The following is a 17,592-nucleotide window of genomic DNA, read 5'->3' as shown; positions in this document are numbered from 1 at the left end:
GGCAGTGAATGGGTTAACACTAGGGGGCGGGGAAGGGGTAAAGTATGTTCCCTGGGTGTGTTCTAACTGTAGGGGGGGTGGGACTGACATGGGGAAATGACTGATCGCTGTTCATACATTGTATGAACAGAAGATCAGCATTTCCCCCCCTGACAGGACCGGGAGCTGTGTGTTTACACACACAGCTCCCGATCCTCGCTCTGTAACGAGCGATCGCGTGTGCCCGGCGGCGATCGTGCCCGCCGGACACTCGCACGGGAGTCGGGGGCGAGCGCGCCCCTAGTGGCCTGCGCGAGAGCCGACGTATAGCTACGGGCTCTCGCGCAGGGGAGCCGACCTGCCGCCGTAAAATGACAGCGGCAGGTCAGCAAGTAGTTAAGCCTTGAAAAAAAAAAACCTGGAACCTGATTGGTTTCTATGTACAGCTGCACCAGATTTTTCACTCTCCAGTTTTAGTAAATCCCCCCTCTGTGTCAATGTAACAGAGCCCATCACTGGCCGCCTATCAGCACAGTAACGGGCATGTTGGGGCACAGGCAGCCAATTACCTCGAAGCGCTGCGAGCTGACTTTCTTCCCTTTCTTCATCCAGGTGATGCGCGGTTTGGGGTCCCCCGTGGCCTGGCACACGAAAGAGGCGACGCCGCCCGACATTCCTATCTGGTCATCCGGCTTGCGGATAAAGATGGGCTCACCTGTGGGAGAGAAGGGAGAATGTGATTAGAGAGGGCACAGAGAGGAGGTTAATGACATTCATTACATAGAGGGGCCTGGACGCCGCCGTGTCAGGACAATAAAACAGGTTGTTCTGCCACAAAGGCATTCTGGTGGAAACAGAACAGTTGTTGGTATCGGCGAGTACAAAAAAAAAAAAAAAATGTATCAGCACACGTAAAAAAAAAAAATGGTATCGGTGCATCCCTAGTCGTAACAACCAACAAAATCCTTGGCTAATAAGGAGGACATCAGGCACTTGCACACCATCCTCATTTACCCCTCTCCTTGCCGCTTCACTTCTTGTTCCCTACTGCGCATGCGCAACTTGCGCTGCACAATGGCACTGGTCCCTGCTGTCTTCTGAGTCCTGTGCGTCTCCCAGAAGACAGCGGGGGGGGAGGGGGTGCCGGACGTGGCGTAGACTGCGGCAGATAATGTGGGGGTCTATGCCCGGAAGTGGGTGCAAATACCTGTCTAAGGCAGGTATCTGCTCCCCCGCCCCCCTGATGGTGCAGCCTCACCAGCGCCATGAGTGCAGCCTCACCAGTGCCATGAGTGCAGCCTCACCAGTGCCATGAGTGCAGCCGCACCAGTGCCATGAGTGCAGCCGCACCAGTGCCATCAGTGTAGCCTGATCCAAGTCCATCTGCAGCCTCGGAAGGGACAGGGAGGGCGGGCGGTACAAGCGCAAACAGATTATAAAGGAGGATCTCCTGTTCGCTCGGTGGCCTCTTTAATACAAAGTCCCGCCTCCTATAATAGACAGAACAGTCGTCCAATGCCAGCCCAGGAGACGGGACTTCCTATTACAAATGCCGCCGAGTAAACAGGAGAGTCTCCTGTATGTAATCTGACAGGACTCATCCGGCCCCCCCTCCCCGTCCCCTCCGAGGCTGCCAGAACGATAAATACGGTATATCCCCAGCGGCGCTCAGGGATTCATTGGGGACCACAAAAGATATATATATATCCAAATTACCAGTGGGGCCGCATTAAACTGGAAAGAGGGCCGCCATTGGCCCGCGGGCCAGACTTTGGACATGCCTGCCTTAGGCTGCATTCACACCTTCGCGTATGCATTTTGCGGCATAAGTACCGCGATTTGCGGCGACAAAAAATAGGCGTTCTGTCCCGCGTTTTTTTTACATTATATTGTCGGCTATGCGGAACGCCTAAGCCGCCTGATATGCGCGTCGAAAAAGGGTCCGGGACTTTTTTGAAATTCGGCGTTCTATCGACGTACGGCGTTCTGCGTTAGGAGATGTGAACAGTCTTCATAGAGAACAATGCAATTTCGACCCTCTGGCGTATTGTAGCGTCGGGCTACAGGCGACAAAACGCCTAGGTGTGAATGGAGCCTTAGAGAGAGTGAGGTACGATGCGTTTACATACGTGATAAGGAGGAAGGGAAACCTCTTCACCGCGCACAAGACGACGGAGAAGATTTCAGATAAACGTTTACATTGCAGACAACGTGGAGAGGGAACGTCGCTCGTGTACCGGCAGGTAGCCTGAGTGATAGATGACGGGTGAGGGGGGGCCCATCAATCCTCCAGACATGGGCAGGAATCACTCACAGATCAGGGCGGATGACAGGCGGGATGAAGAAGGGATTTCTCTCTGTAGAGTGACGGGAAAGCGACGTGGCGGGTCACGATAACACAGCGGCGTCAGTGTGAAGAGAGCGAGGATTAGGCAGAGCTGAGCGGCTCGGTGGTATCGCTACCCGGATTAATTCTTCGCTCTCGCAGCGCCGTCTCAGCGTGTCACACGCCATTCGCATCTGATGAGCGGACGTGCCAGGTACGCCGACCACCTGACAGCCAGCCACGCCGCGTCACCGGAAACCTGACAAGCTGCGATAACGGTTATTGATCGGGAGAAGTGGAGATCACACGACTGTCTGATCATTTCTACAAATCTGCTCAGTCTGGATTATCTCCTGGGTCCCGGGGCCCCCAGACACCGAGGGAGAACTCTGCACTAACCAGTAGCCTGTCCCTAAATCCACTCCTCCCTTCAGTCTTGCACAGTTGCATGGGGCCCCCTGCACTTTCCCCAAAGCAGCTAGTCCTTGAGCCCACGCTGCCTCGAAATTGGGGGCCCCCTGATGGCGCTGAGAGTGATAGATACACAGGGGGGGGGCAGTCTGCCTCCTACCTACTTGATGTCTGTTTACCTTCACTGTCATCATTGTAGGGGCCCCAAAGCATTACCTTGCCCAGGGGCCCACGATGCTATTAAGACGGCCTTCCCTCATCCTGCTTACGGCGCCATTTGCTAAAGTGACTGCATTAACCACTTAAGACCCGGAACTTTAGGCAGCTAAAGGACCCGGACCGTTTTTGCGATTCGGCACTGCGTCGCTTTAACTGGCAATTGCGCGGTCGTGCGACGTGGCTCACAAACAAAATTGGCGTCCTTTTTTCCTACAAATAGAGCTTTCTTTTGGTGGTATTTGATCACCTCTGCCGTTTTTATTTTTTGCGCTATAAACAAAAATAGAGCGACAATTTTGAAAAAAATGCAATATTTTTTACTTTTTTCTATAATAAATATCCCCAAAAAGATATAAAAAAAAAACATTTTTTTTCCTCAGTTTAGGCCGATACGTATTCTACCTATTTTTGGTAAAAAAAAAAATCGCAATAATCGTTTATCGGTTGGTTTGCGCAAAATTTATAGCGTTTACAAAATAGGGGATAGTTTTATTGCATTTTAATTTTTTTTTATTTATTTTTTACTACTAATGGTGGCGATCAGCGATTTTTTTCGTGACTGCGACATTATGGCGGACACTTCGGACAATTTTGACACATTTTTGGGACCATTGTCATTTTCACAGCAAAAAATGCATTAAAAATGCACTGATTACTGTGAAAATGACAGTTGCAGTTTGGGAGTCAACCGCAAGGAAGCGCTGAAGGGGTTAAGTGTGACCTCATCTCTGTTTCTAACTGTAGGGGGTGTGGCCGTAGGTGTGACGTCATTGATTGTGGTTCCCTATAAAAGGAAACACACGATCGATGACAGGGCCACAGTGAAGAACGGGGAAGCCGTGTTTACACACGGCTCTCCCTGTGCTTCAGCTCCGGGGACCGATCGCGGGACTCCAGCGGTGATCGGGTCCGCACGTCCTGCGGGCGCGGAGCTTCGGACCGGGTCGCGTGCACGCGCGCGACCCTACAGCTAGGTTTAAAGGGCAACGTACAGGTATGTTGATGTGCCCAGCCGTGCCATTCTGCCGGCGTATATCGGCGTGAAGGGGTCCTTAAGTGGTTAAGCTTTGAGAAAAAAAAAAAAATGAAAAGCCGATTTGGTTTCTATGCGGAGCTGCACCAGATTTTTCCCTCTCCAGTTTTAGTAAATCACCCCCACTGCATATGCAGAAGCAGTGCAGGGACAGTACCAGCTCTTAACGGGTGCGGAGGGCATTCCCTTGCCCGGACTCTTCCTGGTTGGTGTGTATAGGATACGCTATGAAGGAGCTCCGGGGGAACCTGCGGAGGAGAAGCAGCTGCTGACTCACTGACAGGCGCACTGAGCGATGAGCAATCTCGGGCGGCGTTCCTGAGATCGGTACTAACTCCATTACAGACCACTTTGAGTTTGTTAATTTCGTGCTTTACCTACCGACGAGTCGAGTCCATCAAACAAATTACCGCCAATATTAGTATTGTTTTTGCTGTATAAGAGATCCACTTCCTGCCTCCCCGTGTCAGAGACGGACGCCCTCCATTATTCCATTAGGCGCTGATGAGCTGGCGGAGCCCCAACGCAACTCTTAATGGAGAGACGAGTCCGATAGAGAAGAGCCTGTGAATGGGGGACGCAGGCTCTCCGCTCCGCCATACAACTCTACAGCCGCTCATCAAACCTCATTCACCACAGGCACACAATGTGGGTGTCATCTGAATTTCAGGGGGGGGCAGAGAGGGAATTGGGGGCGGTAATTGTTATGCTGCTGCTAATATTAGGACTAATATCCCTGGGCTCTGATAAAGGGGCCTTTGTAGCCTCGAAACGCGTCAGCCGGCAGTGACACACCTTCACCCCCCCCCCCATTTGGAGTGTGGTTCGAGGGGTATCCACTACTAAGCCTTTTATGTTGCTTTCTTTGTGAGTAGTTTTTTATTACATTTTTATTCTATTAACCACTTGCTTACTGGGCACATATACCCCCCTTCCTGCCCAGGCGAAATTTCAGCTTTCAGCACCGCGTCGCTTTAAATTAAAATTGCGCGGTCGTGCGACGTGGCTCCCAAACCACGTCGCACGACCGCGCAATTGTCAGTAAAGCTCCATTCACACCTCAGCGTAGGTGATCTGCCGCGTATTGCGGCGACATCAAATAGGCGTTTTGTCCCGCGATTTGCGGCGACAAAACGCGACGTTTTAAACATTGTTTTTTTGCTGGAGGGGTGATTTTTTACATGGTCGGCTATGCCCGAACGCCGAAGCCGCCCGAAAAGCGTATTAGGGGCGGCTGCGGCGTCGCGCTTCATGGGGTATATACGCCTAGGTGTGAATGCAGCCTTAAAGCAATGCAGTGCCGAATCGCAAAAATGGTCCTGGTCCTTAAAGCGGAGGTTCACCCTAAAAAACAACTTTGTACCATGCCATCCAGCATACTAGCGTCAGCTACAGTATGCCTTTATTTTAATTTTTTTTGCGCTGTACTTACAGTTTAATCCTTTAATTTCGTTTCAGACTCCCCGCGGGGAAAGGCGTTCCTATGAAGAGGGGAACATGATTGACAGCCGGCTATGGCGCGTCACGCGTTTCTGAAAATAGCCGGAGTAGGACTCGGCTCTTCACGGCGCTATACGGCGCCTGCGCACAGACTAGGAGCTGACTGCGCAGGCCGTCCTATTTCGGCTATTTTCGGAAACGCGTGACGCGCCATAGCCGGCCGTCAATCATGTTCCCCTCTTCATAGGAACGCCTTTCCCCGCGGGAGTCTAAAACGAAACTAAAGGATTAAACTGTAAGTACAGCGCAAAAAAATAAAGGCATACTGTAGCTGACGCTAGTATGCTGGATGGCATGGTAGACGAAGATTTTTTTTTTTTTAGGGTGAACCCCCGCTTTAACCTGCATACTGGTCCGGGTCTTAAGTGGTTAATTTGTCATTGCTGTCTGTATCCCCATCACATGGGAATCAAAGGGGAAGGAAGTGAGATTAATAATTAATTGTAAAATGTTTCAAACTCACTTAACATTACGAATTTAAAAACGCAACGCACATATAAAATACACAATGAAGTTTGCGGTTTTGTTCTTCCAAACTGCTTATTACCAGGGGAGGGCTGGGCAGGGGGGCAGGGTGGCAATCGCCTCCCAGGCCGCCCTAACTTATGTTCAAAATGGCCGCTACCATTTTATCTTTTATTCTGATCGTGGAAGTCGGGCCGACCACTAGCTGTTGCATTCCAGGAGTTGTAGTCTACGCTGAAAGCTCCCAGTGGGTGGAAAACTGAGCAGCGCAGCGCAGAGGAAACTACAACTCCCTGGGACCGGATTCTTGGAAGCAGGCAGAGGCAGGGCATGCTAGGGAGTCGGGACGCAGGGCTGAGTACTGGCTGCAACTTGACCCCAGGACCAGGAGCATTACCCCCCCCCCCAGGAGGCCATGGCGTGCAATGACCTGCTGAGCTGAGATTACTGAGGTGAGAGACCCTGACACCCCTAGCTGAACCCCATCTCCCCCCCCATACACCCCAGTGATCAGACTGCACTGATAGGCACTGGAGTTGGCTGCACTGATGGGCACTGGTGAGGCTGCATTGAAAAATCAGATGGGCCATGGATGGTGAGCCGATTCAGCGGTTCAATGGGCCACTTGACTGCAGGGCTGTCTTAATGAGAGGGCACACCTGGGCACTGCCCCGGGGCCCCAGCTGCATGGAGGGCCCCTGCACGTTCCCCAAAGCAGCTGGTCCTTGAGCCCACGCTGCCCCTAAATTGGGGGACCCATGATGGCCTCCTACCTGCTTGAAGTCTTTTTACCTGCACTGTCAGCATTGTAGGGGCCCCAGAGCATTACTTTGCCCAGGGGCCCAAGATGCTATTAAGACGGCCCTGCTTGACTGGACTTGCCCCCCAGGCCTAAGGCTGCCAGCCCTCCCCTGCTTATTACGGTGTGAAAAGGCCCTTCAGGAGACTTTGACAGGTCCACCATCACGCGCCGCCGTCACGTATTTTCCGGCGAGTATTTGGAATTATAATCGTTTCATTTAGAAACCATTTCTGATGGCGAAAGTCTCATTAAAAATTCCCGAAGTCGAAAAATGACATCCGATGAGTAATAAAAAAAAAAAACCCACATCAGAGATTCGGCGGACAAAGCCTTCGCCATACGGTCACCTCGATTCCGCACATCCCTCGTCATCCCAGCAGCATTAAATATCGCCGGAAAATTTTGCCGCGGTGAGCTGCGCTTTATCTCAGTTGAAGCCAACAAGAAAAGATGCGACATTTAACCCACAGAGAGGAATTTTTTATTTTTTTCTGCAGCGATGACCAATTTACATTAATGAGCGTTTTATTCCGAGGATCTGCAAATAACAGCGCTATTATCGGGGACGGCTGGTGTGCCGGGGAAACGCGCGCTAATCCTAATGGTGGTTAATGGCACAGATAACGAGGGCGGCGGAGAGATTCAGACGCGCTTTTGTCCCATTAGCTGATTGGCTGTTTCCATTAGGCGGCTGCGAGTGATGTAATAAAAGGAATAATTTGAATGGGCCACAAATACCTCGCATGAAAGGGTTTCCAAAAGTTGTTAGGGGGGGGGGGAAATGGCGCAAACCGCTTTGGGGTCAGAAGTGCCGATTCACCGTTTCTACGCAGATCTGCCTATACTACTCTGGGGAGTTGTATTGCTCTTTTTTGCTTTAGTTGTTGCTACAATGAAACTATCCAGGTGATCATTTTTGCCGAGTTCAAGAAGATGAAGATTTTTTTACTTTTTTTCCCACCAAAAAAAAATAAAAAAAAATGCCAATACCCAGTAATACCTCGGATTGCGAGAATAATTAGTTCCAGAAGCATGCTTGTAATCCAAAGCACTTGTATATCAAAGCAAATTTTCCCATAAGAAATAATGGAAACTCAAATGATTCGTTCCACAAACATTGATTCATAGGTCCTTCAGTTTCTAGTCCATGTAAAAAGATTAGAGCGATGTGATTGGTTGTGTAACCATAAAATGTCCTCCACAAATGGAAGCCTCCACATGAGGATTAGAAGCAAAATCCAGCTACAGAGTGTAAAAGAGAAGAGAGACGCCTCTAAGACCCCTTTCACACTGAAGCGTTTTTACAGCGTTTTAGCATTAAAAATAGCGCTATTAAAACGCTCTCCATTGACCCTTTCACACGGAGTCCTGCAAGCAACATCTTTAGAGCAGCTTTTGGGCGCTGAAAAAAACGCTCCAGAAACGCCCCTCTGCATTGAAATGAATTGAAAGCGCTGTAAAAACGCCTTACCCTTTCACACTGAGGCACTGCAAAACGCCCTAAAACGTTAGGGTCTTAGCGGTGCTTTACCAGCATTTTTCAGGCGCTGGCAGTGTGAAAAGGGCTCTGAAAGCACTCTGGCTTTCACATTGGGGTTGCAGATGAGGCTTCGCCTGAAAAACGCCCGAAAAACGCTTGAATAACGCCCGAAAAACATAGTAACTTGGTTTGAGAGCGGTTAATGGCGGTGAGGAGGACGGTCTATGCGGACAGCTTTTCCCCGATCCCTGCATACTTAGATGTGCCTCTTTTAATCATCAACCATGTGAGTTTCAAAATGTTGTCCCTTCATTAAATGTAACCATATTGCTACACTTAGATTCGCCTCTCTTCTCTTTTATACTCACTGACATGACGCTGCTCTTATATCAAGACATCACTTGTATATTAAGGCAACATTTTTTTTTTAAATTGCTTGTCTTGCAAAACGCTCTCAAACCAAGTTACTCTCAATCCAAGGTTTCACTGTAATTTTCAAGTGTATCCACATCCAAAACCTTTGTTTTCTGATTATAGAGTAGGAAAGGGTTAAAAGCCCTCTGAGTTTATTGTTTGCTGTCTTCACCCCCTTAGGGAGTCTTTCCTTATAAACAGACCCCTAAGGGGCCCTTCACAATAGCTGCATTCTGAAACAAATCGCGTGGATGGGCCCTTAGGGGATCGGTTTAAAAAACGTTGAAAATCGATGGTCTGCCAACAAACCAAACTGTCCCAAAAACGTTACAGGCCACATCCATTTTTGGGATGTTCTGGTGTGTCGGTAGTAGAGCTGCACGATTCTGGTCAAAATGAGAATCACGATTTTTTTGCTTAGAATGAAGATCACGATTCTCTCACAGCGTAAAATCTTTTATATTTATACAAAAAAAAAAAAAAAAAATGGGCTAACTTGACTTTTCCCCCAAAAAATTGCATTTAAAAAGACTGCTGCGCAAATACAGTGCAACATAAAATATTGCAACAACCACCATTTTATTCTCTAGGGTCTCTACTAAAAAAATGATATGATGTTTGGGGGTTCCAAGTAATTTTCTAGCAAAAAAAAAATAATGATTTTAACTTGAAAAGAGCTGTCAGAAGAAGGTTTGGGCCCAGATCCACAAAGAAATGACGCCGGCGTATCTATTGATATCTAAATGTACGTGGATCTGCCCCTAGGTACTTACGAAACATTGACCTAAATTAAAGAAAGACTAAAACGTAAATTAAATCATATACAGAATAAATATAAAAAAAATCTCATGTAATTAGCATTTTAATAACATTTGTAACAATTATCGTTCCAACATTAATTTATAGTTTGATATTAATTTTTGATCATCTCCCATATTCAGTGGGTATAATTGGTATTAAACAAACGATGGCGATTTTGATAAATTAATGTTGGATGATGAATAATATGTATTACCAATCTATTAATGAAAATCACATGTAAATCAAATTTTTAAATATTTATTCAGAAAAAGATTAATTATGGTTTGTGCTTTTTTTATTTTAGTCTTCATTTAATTCTCGTCAATGCTTCAGGATAATTAAAAATGACGGCACAATATCTACATTTAAAAAAAATAATTCTTGACCAGTTATAATCCTGAAGAAGGGGGATGCTTGCCACCCTCGAAACACATTGGCTCTTTTATTCCATGATTTCGTAAAAAAAAATATCCTGGACCTTATGACCATTGGTGAGGTGGCCTTTACATTTCTTACACATTTACACTTGTCTCAGGACCTATGTTCGGAGCAGCAATGACGTCACTCCTGTGCATGCGCGCAGGAGCCGCCAGTCACAGCACGGCCTCCTTTAGGAATGGCACAATCGCCATTTCTAAAGTGCATATTTACATTTTTGGGTAAATATCTCTTAAACCGTGGAGGTTTAGGAGATATTTCAAGCACCTACAGGTAAGACTTAATCTAAGGCCTCGTACACACGGGCAAACATGTACGAAGAAAACGGTCCGCCGGACCGTTTTCAGCGCACATGCCCGGCCGGAGATTTCTGTATGATGGCTGTACACACCATCATACAGAAATCCGCGCGTACACAATACGCGGTGACGATGACGCGCGACGTGCGCGGCCCTGGAAGTTCAATGTTTCCACGCATGCGTCGAAGTCATTCGACGTATGCGAGGGATGGCGGCCGCTCGGACATGTACGGTAAAGTCTGTACAGACAGACGACCGAACATGTCCGATGGGCAGGATTCCAGCGGGCATGTTTCTAAGCAAGTTTAGAAACATTTGCCCGCTCGAAAACGGTCTGGCGGGCAAATGTACGCTGGAATCCTGTCCGCTCGGCTGTACAGACGACCGAACATGTCTGCTGAAACTGGTCCGCGGACCAGTTTCAGCAGACATGTTCGGTCGTGTGTACGGGGCCTAAGCTTACCTGTAGGTAAAAAGTGGTTGTAAAGGGTATCCAACCACTTTAAGTCGGAGTCAATGGCTTGGTATTTTGGACAGCTATTTTATCTAAGAGAAATTCCCAAAACATGGCCTGTCATGCCTTGTACACACGATCAGAATTTCCGATGGAAAAGGTCCAATTGACTTTTTCCATCGGATATTCCATTCGTGTGTAGCCCCATCAGAGTCTTTTCATTGGATATTCCGATGAATTCCGTCGGAGTTTAGATATAGAACGTGTTCTATTCCATCGGAATTCCAATGGGATTTGGCCGGGCAAAAGCCTGATCATGTGTATGGGGCATTAGGGGTACTTGAGGACAGGGTTGAGAAGCGCTGCTCTATGCAGTCAGAGCCGAGTAACACCCACACCCCCCAGTACAAGTGTCCCCAACACAGACTCGCATTGCAAAGGAGAAGTGGGTGGCTCGGCCATCCAAGTGCTGATTATAGAGTGCACTGGCTCTTCTTCCGGACTGCACGTCGTATTTAGACACCCCACCCATGCAACAAGATACTGGAGCTACGACTATGAAAATTGTTTTTTTTTAGTACAATATTGCCTTGTTTCCACTGAATGGAACGGTTTAGGTCAGTAGATTTGGAACGGTTTATAACAGTCTATTCTGGTGAGCGTTTCCACTGCAAATCGGACCGTCGGGACCATACAGGATTTAGAAAAAATGCCTAGCACGTCCACCAATCAGTGGAATGTATTGCATCTCCGCCCTAATGGAACCGTTCCATTTCCTATGGCCCCACATCTGAAGCAGGACCCAGAATGGTCCGGTACGGTTCGGTTTTATGGCACACTTTCATAATGGAAACACCCAAAATAGCGTACCGAACCGTACCGAACCGATCCGCTCAGTGGAAACGAGGCATATATGTCCGACTGCATTTTGTATTTATTTCTGTGACTTCATACAATGGCCTGGCGCAGTGGTCTCCAAACTGTGGCCCAGGAGCCGGATATGGCCATTTGCTTGCCTTTATCTGGCCCTTGGGTCACAATTTCACCAACTGACCCCAATGTTTGGGCATCATTCCCCCTACTGACACTATCAACGGAGCACTATTCTTCCATTGGAGGACTATTTCCCCAATGATGGAGCACTTATGTTGAGGTGTATTTCTACTCCCACTGGCCATAGTCTTCCCCCCCTCTCCCCCCAAAGCCTGAAGGACAGTAAGCTGGCCCTTTGCCTAGAAGGCTTGGAGACCCCTGGCCTAGTGAGTTAATTGTCAATGTATGGACGAGTACAAAAACACTTTGGCCCGGATTCACAGACAGCGGCGCACATTTATGCCGCCGCCGTAGCGTATCTCTTTTACGCTACGCCGACGCAGCGCAGAGAGGCAAGCACTGAATTCACAAAGCCAGTGCTTCCAAATCTGCGCTGGGTTTCCAAGGCGTAAGTCGGCGTAAGTGGAAGTGGGCGTGAGCCATGCAAATGAGGCGTGACCCCATGCAAATGATGGGCTGAGCGCCAGACAGATACGTATAACGAACAGCGCATGCGCCGTCCCGTGGACGCATCCTAGTGCGCATGCTCAGAATCACATCAGAACTACTCCCTAAGATACGTCGGATCACTGCCTACGGCGTGAACGTAACCTACGCCTAGCCCTATTCACGTATGTAAAATACGTTGGCTTGTGTTCCCTGGTGCAGCCATTTGCATTGATGCTGCTGACTTACGCCTCCTTTATGGGGCATAACTTTACGCCGGACGTATGACTTTACGCGCACTGCGTCAGACGGACGTACGTTCATGAATCGGCGTATCTCCCTCATTTGCATATGTGAATAGAAAATCAATGGGAGCGCCGAATGCGTCCAGCGTAAATATGCACCCACTCTACGCCGGCGTAGGCAAGTTAGGTTGGTCGGATGAAGCCTATTTTCAAGCGTATCTTAGTTTTAGGGGCACGGCGCACAGATACGACGGCGCATATTTGCACTTACGCGGCGTATCTGGAGATACGTCGGCGCAAGTGCTTTGTGAATCCGGGCCTTTAGGTTTTGGCGGGTTAAAATAACTCCAAATTCTGCCGCCATTGGGGCTTCTTATTCTTCAATAACGGCTCTAGAACAAAAAAACACACAGAAATGGACCAATGTACTAAAAATGGCTGATGTCACGCCATGCCACTGACAGCCCTACTTTGAGAATCCTTGAACATTTCTGACACCACAAGACATATAATCTCTTAAATCAGGTCTCCGGGAACTTCATTTCATCCAACTAATTATTTCAGCTTCCTCGTGACCCCGCTCTGCTATTATTTTCCCGCCGACCCCCACCTGTCACAGAGGCCAATAATCTCTCTGTACAGAAAAGTTCAGCGATAATGCCAAGGCAGAGAAGGAAAGAAAAAAAAAACACACCGGTGCTGACGGGAGCAATAAGCACGCGGCGTTCAACCTCTCTCTTAGATCTGTCGTAACTTTGCCGCTTGTCAAAAACAAGGATGGCCATTTTACAAAAAAAGGATGACAGCGCCGGTGCTCAGGGAACCTTGGGAAAGAAATATTTAAGGCGAGGTGCAATTCACCCGAGCTCGGGGAGGGGAAACTTATTTAAGACTTGCTAGGACGATAAATTCGTAGACAGCAGACGTCAGCCCCCGGAAATATATTTCTGTCTGCGCAAGACCAGCCGAGCGGGCACGACCCGAGAACAATTTGCTCGCGGCCCACGGGGGCCCTAGCAGCTCAGCGAATGTCGACACGCAGAATATTTCACTCTGCCCCTCCGGAACCAGAGAACTATTTTTACTTTCCTCTGCTGGTCATCATTTTAGTCGGAGATTTTGGGTTTTTGTACATTAAAAGTTCCTCCGTCCCGCAAAGCCGGTAACCCCTGAGCAACTTGCCGGCTGCACCTTGGATGGCTTCGATGTAGAAGAAATTAACAAATTGCCCGGCCACTTAAATTCAAAAGGTTGTGGAAATTTTTATGAATGTATGTTGTCAGATGTCCCCCAGTGTCGGTTTGTAATAGGCTCATGTGAGCGCATTCGCAGACGTTGGTGGAAGACCATTGGCCGCGTAATCCTTCCCGTGGACGCGGCAGATGCGTTTGCTCTTTTAGGCCTCGTACACACGATAGGTTAACCAGAGGACAACGGTCTGATGGACCGTTTTCATCGGTCAAAACCGATCGTGTGTGGGCCCCATAGGTTGATTAACCATCGGGTTAAAAAAAAGCCAACTTGCTTTAAATTTAACCGGTTTAGGTCAAAACCGATCGTTAGTAGGCACAACCATCGGTTAAAAATCTGCGCATGCTCAGAATCAAGTCGACGCATGCTTGGAAGCATTGAACTTCGTTTTTTTCAGCACGTCGTTGTGTTTTACGTCACTGCGTTCTGACACGATCGTTTTTTTAACCGATGGAGTGTAGGCGCGATTTTTTTTCCTAAATAGCTTCCTTTCCCTTAGTGCAGTCCTCCTTTACTTACCTCATCATTCCATTTTGCTTTTAAATGTCCTTATTTCTTCTGAGAAATCCTCACTTCCTGTTCTTCTGTCTGTAACTCCACACAGTAATGCAAGGCTTTCTCCCTGGTGTGGAGTGTCGTGCTCGCCCCCCTCCCTTGGACTACAGGAGAGTCAGGACGCTCTACATTGCAGATAGAGAAAGGAGCTGTGTATTAGTGGGCGTCCTGACTCTCAGATTTACAGCGACTGCACTTAAAAGTGCACTTGTAGTGCAAAGTGGAATTGCCTTTCGTAAAATAACCCCCTTTGTGTCTCATGGAGGGCCTGCCGCATTGGCTCTGCACACGACCGTCTGCACACAGGGCCGGCCTTTGGGGTGTGCGAGCTGTGCGGCCGCACAGGGCGCCATGGGCAACAGGGGCGCCGTGCGGCCATCACAGCTTGTAGAATGTGAGTCGCAGTCAGTTACTCACATGATCATCACAGGAGTCCGACTCCTATGAGTCACAGCAGCAGTCGCTGCCAGGTCCCCCTGCCCTGGGACTGGGTGAAGTGCAACACATCGGTTGCGGCGCCTGAAAAAAATGGCTGCTGCCGGCCCCGACAGGCACACTGCGCATGCGCCGCCACTGCACGGGAAAGCCAGAAAACGCTCGGCTATTCTCGGGCAGATGGCGCATGCGCAGTGGCGTCTAAGCGCCGCGTGGTGCCATTTTTAAATGCAAAGCTGCACCGTCCACCGAAAAAGGTAAGTCAGTTTAGGTGACCAGGGGGCAAGGGGTGAAGATGGGGGGCGCCACAGGATTAGCTCGCACAGGGCGCCTGAACACCTAAGGCCGGCCCTGTCTGCACACATCACCACTGGTACTCTATTTGAATATATACACGTGTGTGATTGGTTCTTTAGAAAGAATACAAATGTCGGATCCATCCATGAATCCATCCATCCCCTAATTATTGTACAGGGGACCTTTGGTGACTTGTTCTTCCTGGTATATACAGTAAATTTTAAATTGATACATTGTATATTTTATATTGCCATATAAATGTTATATTGATACTTTGTAGATTTTATATTGTCATGTAAATTTTATATTGATACATTGTAAAATGGTACGCTTCCTGCCCAGCCTGATGTATCATGTGCTCCTGTGACTTTATGAGCACCGTCTTAAATAATATAAAATATTTGAAGCCATTTCCTGTTTGGCGTTCCTCCAAATGTCGCTCTGCCATGAGATTGCCTGGCTGTGCCAGGACACGGTGCTCCGGTACCCTGATTTGGTCACTCCTGCCCTCCCCGGGGCCCATGGTACCAGATAAAGGGGGGGGGGGGTTGGGACTTGTAGTGCGGCACGGATAAACAACGCTTTGAACTGGCAGATTGGGAAATCCGTTTGGGAATCATCTCATTACCGACTTTGCTAATAACACAACAGGGCATGCTGGCAGATTACAGCGATCTCTAATCTTCTTTAGTAAATGATACTCGTGTAATATCTGTAAGCTTTAAATCTTCCGGACGGACAGAGCAGAAGGCAGAGGCATGACGAGCGCACCGGGGGCTCTGAAGGAATGGACCTTCCCGTGGTGCTGAAAAGTCCCAACATCTCCGATGTCCTTATTAGTGCTCGACATTGACTGGACTTCTGTATGTTGGATACAGGTACAAGTCTAATGCCGCGTACACACCATCACTTTATGTGATGAAAAAAAACGGCACTTTCTGTGAAGTAAAAAATGACGTTTTTGAAACTTCAATTTTCAAAGACGAAGTTGCCTACACACCATCGTTTTCTCACAATGATCTTGCAAAGTGATGTTTTACCATTGAAGCTTGCTTCATAAGTAGCTTCTGGGCATGCGTGGATGAAACAACGTCTTAGAAAACGACGTTTTTTGCTACACACGGTCAATTTCTGTGAAGTAAAAAGTGCACTTTTGAAAAACGACACATAAAATTGAAGCATGCTTCAATTTTTTTTGGTCGTTTTTTACAAGACATAAAACGACGTTTTCCCCCCACACACAGTCAATTAAAGTGACGTTTTTAAAAACGTCATTTTTTTTCATCACATAAAGTGATGGTGTGTACGCGGCATAAGAGAAGCCAACATTTAAGGGACAGCACATCCAACTCTGGTGAATGACCTGAGTTACTTCTATCTCTCTGGAACTCTATATAAGATCCCTGCACTTATGAGGGGTTCCCACCATCCTTGTACAGAGTTCCCAGGTTTGCATACCTGCAATGCCCATTATGAGAGGCTCCTGCCATCCCTGTGCTGAGTTCCCGGGTCTGTACACCCGCTGTGCCCATTATGAGGGTTTCCACCATCCCTGTGCTGAGTTCCCAGATCTGTACACCCGCTGTGCCCATTATGAGGGTTTCCACCATCCCTGTGCTGAGTTCCCGGGTCTGTACACCCGCTGTGCTCATTATGAGGGGTTCCCGCTATCCCTGTGCTGAGTTCCCGGGTCTGTACACCCGCTGTGTCCATTATGAGGGGTTCCCATCATCCCTGTGCCGAGTTCCCAGGTCTGTACACCTGTAGTGCCCATTATGAGGGGTTCCCACCATCCCTGTGCTGAGTTCCCGGGTCTGTACACCTGTAGTGCCCATTATGAGGGGTTCCACCATCCCTGTGCTGAGTTCCCGGGTCTGCACCCCTGCTGTGCCCATTATGAGGGGTTCAACTTCCCACTATCCCTGTGCCAAGTTCCCAGATCTGTACACCTGCTGTGCCCATTATGAGGGTTTCCACCATCCCTGTGCTGAGTTCCCGGGTCTGTACACCCGCTGTGCCCATTATGAGGGGTTCCCACCATCCCTGTGCTGAGTTCCCGGGTCTGTACACCCGCTGTGCCCATTATGAGGGTTTCCACCATCCCTGTGCTGAGTTCCCGGGTCTGTACACCCGCTGTGCCCATTATGAGGGTTTCCACCATCCCTGTGCTGAGTTCCCGGGTCTGTACACCCGCTGTACTAATGATGGCTCCCACAATCTCTCCTCTGAGTTCCCAAGTCTGCACCCCTGTTGTGCCCATTATGAAGGCTTCCACCATCTCTGCTCTTAACCTTCCCAAGTCTGCCCGGTCTATGTGGACAGCTTTACCCCGGAGTCCTGCATACTTAGATATACTCTGGAGCTCCTGCTGGATTTTGCTTTTGATCCCCTTGTGGAGTCTTCCATTGGTGGATGGACATTTTATGGTTACACAACCAATCACATTGCTCTAATCTTTTTATATGGACTATAAACTGAAGGATTTATGAATAAATGTTTGTGGAACAAATCATTTGAGTTTCCATTGTTTCTTATGTGAAAATTTGCTTTGCTATACAAGTGCTTTGGATTACAAGCAAGCAAGCTGGAATGATGCTCTCAATCCGAGGTTTTATCGTACCTTGGCAGGCAAACCGGCTCCCATATCATTATTTTGTGTATTTATCTGAAGTTCAACTAAATCATTTAGTATGCTGAGGGGCATTGTCC

At 48.3% G+C, this 17,592-nt stretch overlaps 1 protein-coding gene across 18 annotated transcripts in view; it reads right to left on the bottom strand.

Moving 5' to 3' along the window:
* Window positions 1-17,592, bottom strand: part of PTPRF (protein tyrosine phosphatase receptor type F) — a 1,292,748-nt gene that overhangs the window by 211,731 nt on the left and 1,063,425 nt on the right. For all 18 annotated transcript variants that reach the window (XM_040360892.1, XM_040360891.1, XM_040360897.1 and 15 more), the window contains one exon: window positions 549-694. In XM_040360892.1, coding sequence (XP_040216826.1) covers window positions 549-694 — 146 coding nt within the window. The remainder of the gene's footprint in view (window positions 1-548; window positions 695-17,592) is intronic.

Source organism: Rana temporaria, chromosome 7, assembly GCF_905171775.1.
Source record: "Rana temporaria chromosome 7, aRanTem1.1, whole genome shotgun sequence".
NCBI classification, from domain to species: Eukaryota; Metazoa; Chordata; class Amphibia; order Anura; family Ranidae; genus Rana; species Rana temporaria.
Note: the sequence above shows the minus strand (reverse complement) of the source record. Positions and strands in the feature narration are given on the sequence as shown.